Genomic DNA, 12,311 nt, shown 5'->3' on the forward strand with positions numbered 1-12,311 from the left:
TGTATTTTAGGATTAATATGAAGTAAGTTATAATCATTTATAATATTATTATTGATTAATTATTTTGCCATTCGTTATGTTAGTTTTCCATTATTTATTATGAAAGGAAAGAAGAAGGCAACCTCCAAATCCTCTTCCTTCTTTTCTTTCGTTTCATAATTTTTGTTTATTTTTATTTACTGATTACAATATTATTTTGGAAATTCAAATATTATATGTTGATTATTATTATTATTAACTAAATTTAAATTTATCTTAGTTTTTATGGATTATAATTGTATTGATAATTGTCAATATATTTTTTATTACTAAGATTGATTATATTTTGGATATAGTAGTTCGTGCATTTTCTTTACATACTTCATTGTATATTGTTATTAATAATGATGTTTATAATAGGTTCGATTATATTTTGATATATCCCTGGCGGATTGGGAAAACCGAGTTGTAACCGAATTGGGTTACGATTCGGTTACGTTTCGGTTCATTGTGAGATATTATCGTTAATCGACGAAATATGTAGTAAATAACTATTAGGAATGGTTAATATACATTTAGAGTGCTTATTTATGCAATAATAATAATAAATTAAGAAATAGTTAATTAATAATAAGTGTCTTAAGTGTACAGTGCATACAGTTGTTGAATAACCATATATATGTATATTACCATAAGCGGCAGCTGTGATACGCGCGTTAAACCCTAGATGGCGTTAAGGATGACTTTGTGAATGAATTTCTAAAATTAAGCCCTTGAGTGTCAAATGTGTAAGTGAATATATAAGTTTTAAAAAAATAGATGAATTTATTAAAACAACTTTTTTGATTTGTACAAATATAAAAAAAAAAATTTTATACCGAACAAAAATTTTTTTAATGAGAAAAAGTTTTTTTATGTCAAAATTAATGTTTCTCATTTCATTGAGGACAAAAAATTATTTTAAGAATAAAAAATTTTGTTGGAAAAAGTTTTTTTCAAAATTAATCTTTCTCATTTTATTGATGAAAAAAAAATTATATTAAGAAAAAAAATGTTTATTTTTGTTATTTGTTTAATTATTATTATTATAATAATTATTATTTAAAATTATTTTTGTTATATGTTTAATTATTATTATTATTATTATAATTAAACAAATAAAAAAATAAACATTTTTATTTTTAATAAAATTTTTTTTTCATCAATAAAATGAGAAAGATTAATTTTGAAAAAACTTTTTTCCAAAAAAATTTGTTATTCTTAAAATAATTTTTTTCCTCAATGAAATGAGAAACATTAATTTTGACATAAAAAAACTTTTTTTCCCTAAAAAAATTTTTTTTCCTGAATATAAAATTTTTTTTCTCAATGAAATGAGAAAGATTAAGGGGTTACATCTGGTTGGAGGCCTAAAAAATAGGTTTTTTTCAAATTTTTTTTCTGAGTAGGTTTTTGAATAAACATAAACAAATATTATAAAGATCAATTAAGCAACTCTTCAGGTATATGAAAAAAATTGTTTATTGACAAAATTAAACAAAATGGCGGCTTCCGATAGATAAATATAAAGTGATGTTTAAAAATATGGCTCCGCTGCACGCAGTAGAAGTCTCCTGCACCATCATCTGCAAGCATAAAATTTTTTTTTCATAAACTAGACGAGTTTGTCTAGAGAAGTACACACGATTAAAATTAAAATTAATTAAAATTTCAAGTCATTTGGATAAAAACTCTTCGAGTTCTACTGCGTGCAGATTTCAAAAATGTGGTTTCTAGAAAATCGCAGTTAAAGTTTAAGAACACTACAACTTTTTGAAATCATGATAATATGGTCTGTAATAATTTTTTACCTTCACTCTGCTATCCCAGCACCATACAACTGCCCTTCCAAATTAGAATTTTGGTCCTCTTGTTCCTTTCTCGACGAAGTAATACTGCGTCTCGCCATTTTCTCGACTTCTGAAATCGAGTGTTCAGCGGCCTTAATGCGATTTGCGTCCGATTCCATACAGAAGTCGAGTAAAAAACGCCCAACTGTCATGCCTAGTGCATCGTAGATGGAAAATAAGCCGGATAATCCCTCGTTGAAAGTGATGGTGGAGATATCAGTCGCTATATCGAGAATTTTCTTTCCGCTTGACATCGATTTTGGAGCGATGGCCCATACGACTGAGTTAAAAGACTCATTTTGATTTTGAGTGTATCCGCCCAAGCAACGAGAGAGAAGATAATCGGAGCTCAAGTCTTTGTATATGGGCTTGATAGCTTCAAAGACATTTTTATGCATAGCAGGTTTATGCTGATAAGAGAAAAGAGTGCCTAACGCTTTGCTCTTTTGCCAAGAGCACCAAGAATCGACTCCGACTGGACACTTTTCGTGCTGCGGTTGTGCTGCACTTTACCAGTATACCAACCAATTAACGTAACAAAGCCAAAAAGAGACGAAAAACCTCGCTTTCTCCACGAACCGTCGCCAGATACTGTAAGCCCATCGACGTTATTGTGCTTCACAGTCAATAATTTTTCTTGTTCAACTGCACTTTTCACACATAAATTGCGTACGCTTTCGGTTGCAATCAAAATATTAGAAACAATTTTGTCGTACGTTACTTGAAAAACTGGCTTTGGAAGATCCATGAATGCGCAGAACTTTTTAATTCCGTTCCTTCCAACACCAAGTAGACGCATTGCAAAAGTCATACGTGTGTTGACTTCGTATGCACGATCATTAATCAATGGGCAACTGCTTATAGACTGTTGGCTACAATTATTGCAGTTTACAATAATTTTAAAGCCAAGCCCGCGTCTGCTGCCCTCTGAAAATGTCACATCACCTTTACACTCTTTGCATACCACAACTTGAGAAATAGCACTAAAAACAGTCAGAAAATTGATGAAACGATAGCCGAAAGATTCATCCACTTCTCTGTCACACTTGTCATCGTGCATTTTGGGTTTTTTTGCCGACGCGCTAACGTATTCTGAATCATCCTCGAAAGAATGACGGTTAGGCGGTCGCCTGTTTCCAATTTTGCTTCGAATTCGCGTTGGATACTTGCCCCTATTGCCTTTCTTGCCACTATACACTTTATCACTCATGATTCAGAAGGTTTAAATAAATTACGAAATCAAAATATCAACGGTAAACACTTAATTGCAACGCACATGATTGTGCGTTAACGATATACTCGAAATTCGCTCTTTTAACATCTTAAAGTTGCTCTACAAAAACCAATTTTTAGAGCATTTCTGAAGTCTTTTCATGCTTGGCTGTTATTGATTATTAATCTAGGAATGTTTTGACGCAATTTCAGTCAATAAAAAAAAATGCAAAAAAAAAAATTCTAACCAGATGTAACCCCTTAATTTTGACACAAAAAAAACTATTTCTCGTTAAAAAAATTTGTGTTCGTTATAAATTTTTTTTTTATATTTGTACAAATCAAAAAAGTTGTTTTAATAAATTGATCTATTTTTTTAAAACTTATATATTCACTTACACATTTGACACTCAAGGGCTTAATTTTAGAAATTCTTTCACAAAGTCATCCTTAACGCCATCTAGGGTTTAACGCGCGTATCACAGCTGCCGCTGTGATACATACATATATATGGTTATTCAACAACTGTATGCACTGTACACTTAAGACACTTATTATTAATTAACTATTTCTTAATTTATTATTATTATTGCATAAATAAGCACTCTAAATGTATATTAACCATTCCTAATAGTTATTTACTACATATTTCGTCGATTAACGATAATATTTCACAATGAACCGAAACGTAACCGAATCGTAACAGAATCGTAACCCAATTCGGTTACAACTCGGTTTTCCGAATCCGCCAGGGATATTATATTGATTATATCTTAATATTATGCATTTAATAATTTATACATCTTGATATTTTATTTTTAATATTGTTGTCAGTTATTGATTATAATTAGATTGATTTGTATAATAAGTATTTTATATAATTATTTATTAATTAAATATAAGACTTGAATATAAGACATTATTCTTAATCGTACTTAGTGTACTAATATAGTAGTGATATACATAAATTTTTTTTTTTTAATCCCATGACATTGAAGGACCAGGTAAATTCCAAAATTCGTCGGAATCTATAGATTCTTCAATTTCTTGTGTTTTCTTTTTTAGGATTTTCTTGTTTCTAATGGTGCTATAACAATGCTCCTTTTTGTGGCCTCTTTTATAGCAATATTCGCAACAATTTTCCCATTTAAACATTTTTAATTTAATTTTATTTGGTTCGTCAGTGGCCATTGCATGAATTCGGCCTCTAATATTTTTAGGTTTCTCTTCCTCACTGAAGTAATATACTCTATTTAATTCTTTTAATATCATAGACGCCGATGAATGTTCGGACTCTCTAATCGTTCTACTTTCGTCTCCTATTGCTGTGAATACGTTCTTATTCTTTGTATCTGTGGTAGTACACTTAACTTGCCACAATTTGTTAAAAGCAGGACCGGTCTCTGATACTACTGAGTATACTGGCTTATCAATGTTGTATTCCGCGGTTAGCTCTTCTAATATCCCTTTAGGATAACTAATGTCGGCAATGTTTCCTTTAGGAAATTTAAAGCTTTCGATGATTTCTCCTTTTAATGGTGGTGTGAATAGGATCGTCTCCAACATCTAAAAATTAAAATTTTGTTAATTTAGGTTATTCGTAAGCTAGTTTTAATTTATCTGCATGTTTTTGGAATCTTTGCCCACCTTCATTGGTTAGAATTGCATTATTTTTGTTCAAAATATCGACAATTTCGTATGGACCGTGATAATGGGGATCAAACTTTCTTTTTGGACCTTCTTTTAGTACATAAGCCTTATCGCCTATTTTTCCGTTGAAGGGTTTAGTTGTTTTGTCATATCTTTCTTTGGATTTTTGTTTCGCGGCTATTAAATTTTTGGCTGCTAATGCCCTTATTTCTATTAATCTGGTTATTAATTCGGATAAATAAGAACCATATGTCTCCAATTTTTCTTCTTGGGGAAAGGAACTAGGTGTACGAGCGGTTTTTCCAAAAATTAACTCATACGGAGTGAAGTTAGTAGCTTCATGGACGGAAGTATTATATGCAAACATGGCGAAGGGTAATAATCTATCCCAGTCGTCATAATCTCTAGCATATTGTTTTATATATTCTGCCAATACGGCGTGGCTACGTTCTAAAGCTCCATTTGTTTGGGGCCTGTAACCTGATGTTGTTACTTGTTGAATTTTGAAAATTTTTGACAATTTTGACATTAATTTTCCTATGAATGAAGTGCCTTTATCTGTTAAGATTACTTTTGGGGCTCCGTAGACCGAAAATAACTCTTTTGCAACCGCATGGGCTATAGTAGTTGCTGAAATATCAGGTATTGCAACAGCTATGCAGTATTTTGACAGGTGATCCTGCATTGTAAGGATATGGCAATTCCCGTCAGGTGTTGTGGGTAATTTTCCTACTGTATCTAAGGAAATTTTATCAAATGCGTCCAAAGGAGTGTCGGTTATGAGCATTGGTTCTTTTGTTTTTACACGTACTAGTTTTTGAGATTGACATGTAGGACATCTTCTCACAAATTCAGTTACTTGTTCTTTTATTCCTGGCCAATAAAATTTTTCGCGTATTCTTCTATATGTTTTAACTATTCCTTTGTGTCCTGCTATTTTACTTTTATGAAATTCACTAATGATGTCTTCTCTAATTTCTTCTTTTGGTACTGATACTTGTCCATAGCAAATGGTTACTTGAATATTGCTATTTTCAAAAATAGAATTAATAATTTGAAGAAATTCTCCTCTAATTAATTCGTCAGTAATATCTCCATGTCGAGAAATATGTATTTCTTCTATTTTCTCGTGGTAAAGGAGTTTTTTTAAATTACGCATTCCTATCATAATATCTTCTTTTATTAAAGGTTCAAAATGATTATTTTTAACAATTATGGTGTAGATATTATGTTTTCCTCTTGGGGTAACATAAATTTGTCCTTTTATAGGTCTTTTTTCCTTTATTTCTAATGGATCTAGTACTCCAATATCGATAAGTAATCTACTTATCGGTGTGGTGAATTCACAATCAGCTGCTAGAAAATGAACATAATTGTTTCTATAATATGTAAGATTTTCTCTGCTGCTAGTAATATTTTTAATCTTTGTATTTGCATATTTAGGCAAAATTGAAGGTTGAATTTTTGATAATGATGCGTTTATCATTAATTTTCTTTTAGTTGTTTCTTTTTCTGCACTTTCTTCTTCTGAGGTTTCTTTCTCAGAAGTGGATTCGTTTTGTTCGTACAGGGAGGTGTGATACGGTGTGGAAAAAGCTTTAGGATTTTTTATATGGTGGGGTGTGTGAATTTCTTCTAATTGTTCTTCTGTCATGTCGTATTCTAATTCTGTATTTTTGTTTTCTGTATTTTCTTCTGGGTTTTGTTCCCATATTGATTCACCTTTAGCGTAATCTCAATAAAAATCTAGTTTTTTGGAAAATTCTGAGTGATCTCCAGTTATTATTTCGTTTGCTGTTTTATGTATTTCTTCATCGTCGTTTCCATCAGAATTTGTTGTCCAATTTCTTGGTGAAATTCTTATTGAATTCGGGCGATTTGATAAGTATTCATTAAATTGTATTATTGACTTGTCTAATGTTTTAGCTATTTCTTCTTTTGTTAGGCATAATTCTTCTTCTTCTGAGCTACTATCGCTTCCACTTGCTGGAGGATCTAATGCATTTATTGTTTGCATTTCTGGTTCTATAGTGGGTATTTCCATTGTGACTATTTCGGGAGGTGCACTTTTTGGACCTGGTTCCGTTCGTAATGACATTGGAGGAAGTTGTAGACTGGGAAGTACACTTCTACTTGGTTTTTGAATTGGGGGTTCAGGTATTTCAATCTCTTCTTCATTGTAGCTTTCATCATTAGTCGAATCTTCGATTATTTTGACTCTAGGTTGTAAAGCTCTTCTTTTTGCTACTCTTTCTGCTATAGTACTTTCATATAATTTTGTTTTGGATGGAGGTGGTTTTAAAATTGACTTTGGTTTAGGAGCTGGCTTTGGGATTGGGTTGGGTTTTGGTTTAGGTCTAGGGGGTGGTTTAGGTTTATCAGTTTTTCGATTCATTAATATTTTGATTCGTGACTTGTTTCTTTCCAATTGGGAATCTTCTTCTGAATCATCAGTTATGACATTTCTGGATAATGCATCTGCATTGGTATTTAGTTTTCCTGATTTATGTGGAAATTCATAAGAGTAGTCTCTCAATTATAGTCGCCATCTTATTAATCTTTGTCCAGGGTCTTTTGTTGTATCTATCCATCTTAAAGGTTCATGATCACTAATTAACGTAAATTTCTTTCCGTAAATATATGGTCTGAAATTGTGAACAGCGTATAATACAGCTAGGCATTCTTTTTCCGTTGTTGAGTAGTTCAATTCAGGAGCATTTAATACTTTAGAAAGATAAGCTATGGGTAAATCAAAGCCGTCTTTCTGTTGACTTAAAACAGCACCTATCGCAAAATCAGATGCGTCCGTGGTTATGGTAAATGGTTTATCATAATCTGGGTATTGTAAAATAGGGCTTGTACATAATGCTTCTCTTAGTTCTTTAAAACTACTCTCTTCCTTTGGTCCCCAACTAAATTTTATGTCCTTTTTCAATAGATTTGACAGAGGTTTTGCCTTTGCTGAGAAATCCTTTATGAATCTTCTGTAATATCCAGCCAAGCCTAGGAAATGTTTTACATTTCGGGGTGTTTTTGGGGTTGGGAAGTTTTTTACTTCTTCTATCGTTTTGGGGTTAGGTTTTACACCTTCACTACTAATTATATGTCCTAAATATGCTACTTCTTTAAATAAAAACTCGCATTTTTCAGGTTGCAAGGACAAATTTGCTTCTTTAAGTCGGCTTAACAATCTTCGCACCTTTTTTCCATGTTCTTCTAGGTCTTTAGCGTAAATTACTATGTCATCTAAATAGACGAATAGTTCAGCACCTTGTAATCCAATTAATACTTGGTCCATTAATCTTTGAAAGGTGGCTGGTGAATTTTTTAATCCCATTGGCATTCTAATGTATTCGTAATGTCCATGTGTAGTTGAGAATGCAGTTTTTTCTCTATCTTTTGGATCTAGTTCTATTTGATGAAATCCACTGGCTAAATCAAATATAGAAAAGTACTGGGCCTTGCCCAAATTATCTATGATAGAAGTTATATGGGGTAGGGGATAAAAGTCGCCTACGGTCTTATCATTTAATGCTCTGAAGTCAATTACTATTCTCCACTTCTTTTTTCCAGTTCCATCAATTTTCTTTGGAACTATGAGTAATGGGGAGTTATAAGGAGAGCAAGAAGGTCCTATTGCACCTTCCGACTTCATTCTATCGATGACTTTATCGATTTCCTCTTTTTGGGATGGGGAAAATCTATATTGCTTTGTATGTATAGGTATTTCATCTGAGGTGAGTATTTTATGTTGTACCAAATGTGTTGACGTTAAGTGTTCACCCGGAAGGTGAAAATTATCCGGAAATTCTTGTATCACTTGTTTGACATGTTCTTTTTCTTCTTCATTTAAATGATTTAATCTTAAATGTTCTATAACGGCAGTGGCTTTATCTGGGGGTTCTATATATTCCTCTTCTGAAGAATATTCGTTAGAATCTTCACCTGGTAACTTATAAAATTCAAATGGTATAATTTCTAGGGGCAAAATTTCGATTTCTATGTCTTCTGCTGTTGTATTTATAGCATAAACATGACATACACTATCGTTGTTTGTTACTATTCCTTCACCTATTATTAGTCCTTCAGTTGTATCTAATAATGGTAAATATCCTTCCTTTAAATCGGTATTTAATACTTCAACTGGTATTACTTGTTTTGTTCTTGCTTTAATGGTTAAATTCAGCTTTTTATTTGTCTTATTTTCCGTTAGATTTTCTCTTGCATCTTTAGACTCATTGTCAGAGAAGAATATAGGATGAATAGGGTTAGAATGAGTCACTAAAGTGTTATGCCAAAAAGATATTTCGACTTTTTCTTCCCTTAGATATTCTCTTCCAAGAATACCATCTGATTCAATAGGAAAATTGGAAGGTACTGTTTGGAAAGTTACTGATTTTCCATGAATTTCCACTTGTACAGTTCCTAGTGTTTTAAATTTTATTGGTACTATTCCAGCGATATGAATTGCTTCGTCTTGAATTACCTCTAATTCTGGTTGTAATACGCATAATTTTATTAAATTAACATCCGCTCCAGTGTCAATTAGTAATGATGCAGTTGTTTCTAAGAAACTAGGTGATTTTATTTTTATTACTGGGGATTCTCTTGAGTTTCTTGCATGCAAGATGGTTCTTGTGATCGTAGAATCCTCACGTTTACTGGACGCTCTTTTAAATTTCCACTCGTCGTCGCGTCTGTCCGTCGAGCCATGTTTGAGTTTAAATTGTCCTTTTCTAAAGGATGAGGGGATTGAGCGCGTGGGGGCGTTCTGGAACCTTCATTACGTTTATAATGTTGACCTCCTGACTGAGGTACTTGAGGAAAGTAGGGATATGAATTGTAAGGAACATAAGCGTTAGGAGGAAAATAATTAGGGTGATTAAGATAGGGTTGTTGGTTATGTGTACCCGAAAATTGAGATGGATAAGGATTTTTTAATATTCCTGAAGGGCTTGTTGGTTGGGAAAAATATCTGGGTTGTTCCACAGGATAAGGAAATCGCACCCTTGGACTAAGGCTTCTTTCTCTGTTTCCATAATCATTAGATTGATTGGATCGTGAATAATGATAAGTGTTATATAGTCTGACTTATATGATTGATGACGGGCTTCATATTCTGAAGCACTTTTAAATGCTTCGTCCAAGGTTTGTAAATTTCTAGCTTCTATGGCGCTAGACATGCAGTCTGGGAGTCCTCGAATAAATGATTCTAGGGCACAATCTGCTAAAGGTCTCATCATGTTATCGGCACACAGCGTATCATATTTTTCCACTAGGGCTGCCTTGGCTCCTGCCATTAGGGTTGATATTTTGTCGTAAAATTCGCTGACACTATCACTGCGACCCATACGAATTGTAGATATTTGTTGTAAATATCCTGTGTATGATTTGCGAGGTGCAAATCTTTGCCTTAAGTGTTCTATTAACTCATCTATTTTACTATAAGTTTTACCATAAGTACTATCCCTTGCAGTACCCTTTAATCTAGAAAGAATACATTTTAAATATTGATCTTCACAACCGATTGGTATGCTGGAAGCACCATTTATTATGTCTTCAATAAAATCTCTTACGGGTATATTTTTACCATCATAAAAGGGAATGTTCATCATACCTTGTTGTAACGCAAAACATTCTGCCATAGAAGTGATCATAGAATCGCTTAGGGTTCTATCTATATTACCGGTCATAGTATGTCTAGTATTATCAGTAGCCATTGTTTACTAAATATAGGAGGAAAAATTAAAATAACTCGTTAATTATGTCAAAGGAAAAAGGAAGTCCTAAAATCCCTGCAATATCGGTGTTACTTTCACAATGTATTGTTTGAAATTCTAATACAGTATAATTTATGCATACTTTTGCTTCTCCGCATGTGTTTATGGTGCTATCGCGTAATGAATATTTTATTATTCGATTTATACCCAAATATGGATTTAATTCGCTTTCTTTAATTAAATTTATTGGTAAAGATGGGTCTATTAAAAATATACCTTCATTATGTGTAAAGAATAAAGAATTTAAAAGAATTTTTGGATATAATGTGTTATATTTCTCAAGAAATTGAAAATACGTGTTCATTCGTGTAATGGCGGCTACGTGTGTTCGATCCGTATCCGTAATGACGGTCGCGCCTGACTTAATACTCCTGTGGCTGATGTAACACGCAGGAATTTTAAAACTGATTAAAGGTTCGTCTACAATATCAATGTTACAAGAATAGATAGTCTTGAATATGATTTTCGTAGATGGAACTGCACAAGAACAACCGACGTTGATTAAAGGTGTTTTCACAACACTATTAGGATAAATATTATAGAAGTTCACTTAGTTTTTGTTTAATTAAATTGTTAATTATTTATACTTTTCTTTTAACTTCACTTTAGTTCTTTTGAATGATTTCGAATCTCATTAAAATCCTGAAGGATTAACTTGTTGAGAGGATTAAATAAAACATAATTAAGATTAAATATATTAATTGTTTTATTCAACAATTTATTTTAAATCTGAGTTCTTCCCTTTTATCCTTAAACTAATAATAAAATTACACTATTCGCCTCAAATTTTAAACTTGGATTTGAGCTTTATCTATATTTTTTAAATTCGTGTCAGAGTCAGAACCAAAATCTCTATCTCTGTATCTTGACTTCTCTATAGTATCAGAATAACCCTTTCATTTCTTCCTGACTTTCTTTCTCTCTGGCTAGCAACCTCAATCATCCTCCTTTTATAGCAGTATTCCCACTTTCTTCCAATCTGAGTCTAAATGTACCAACGAATCCTGCTTCGCAGTGATGACTCACGCTTAACAATTCCTCCAATTAGAGACATGCATTTAGTAATACTCCGCCCCATTTGACCTTGTTTGCCTCATCCCCATGAGTCATATTCTATTTTGGACGTCACTGTGACCTTGTTATTGTCGCGTAGGAGTATGACTCATGCTTGACCTTGTTATTGTCGCGCAGGAGTATGACTCATGCTTGACCTTGTTATTGTCAAGTAGGAGTATGACTCATGCTTGACCTTGTTATTGTCAAGTAGAAGTATGACTCATGCTTGATTTTATATTATGACTCATTCGTGTCTGCATTACATCCTTGAATTGATAATTATCCCTTTATAATTAAACTTCCCTTCAGCTTATTTTAACCCTTTTTACGCTAATTTATTATACAATAACCCTTTATATTTATATTAATTGCAAAATAATTAATTAGTTACAAAATAACAATGTCTAATTGAAAAAACTCAGATTCATTGCAAAAGGACCTTAATTACATTATTTCTTAAGTCCTTTCGACGTCTGCAGCCGATTTCAAAAATAGGTACTCGCATTTACCTGAAACAATCCTTCAGAGGAAAGGGGAAACTGCAGAAAACCCTTCCTAAGTACCCTTTAATCTAATATCATACCTTTATTTGAAACTCTTTTCACTCTTGCATACTTTTATTACTATTGTTTAATTTCTTATTACTTTTATTCTTAAATTCATCTTTTATATATTTATTAATTCTTCTTATAACTATTTTCTTTTTTACATATCTTTCATTCTTATATCTTATCTTTATCTACTC

General features: G+C 32.3%; 1 protein-coding gene across 1 annotated transcript; it reads right to left on the reverse strand.

Moving 5' to 3' along the window:
• Positions 1-6,465: 6,465 nt before the first annotated feature.
• LOC127287616 (uncharacterized) lies at positions 6,466-7,125 on the reverse strand. The gene has a single exon (XM_051314641.1). It carries the CDS (start codon positions 7,123-7,125, stop codon positions 6,466-6,468), a length of 660 nt encoding a protein of 219 aa, XP_051170598.1.
• Between the last annotated feature and the right edge of the window lie 5,186 nt (positions 7,126-12,311).

Source organism: Leptopilina boulardi, unplaced genomic scaffold (genome assembly GCF_019393585.1).
Source record: "Leptopilina boulardi isolate dan_hultmark-lab unplaced genomic scaffold, ZJU_Lbou_2.1 LbouV2_371, whole genome shotgun sequence".
NCBI lineage: Eukaryota > Metazoa > Arthropoda > Insecta > Hymenoptera > Figitidae > Leptopilina > Leptopilina boulardi.

What these genes read in the sequence shown, in the direction of transcription:
- LOC127287616 (XM_051314641.1), bottom strand. Translation starts at nt 7,125, where the DNA reads ATGAATCGAAAAACTGATAAACCTAAACCACCCCCTAGACCTAAACCA.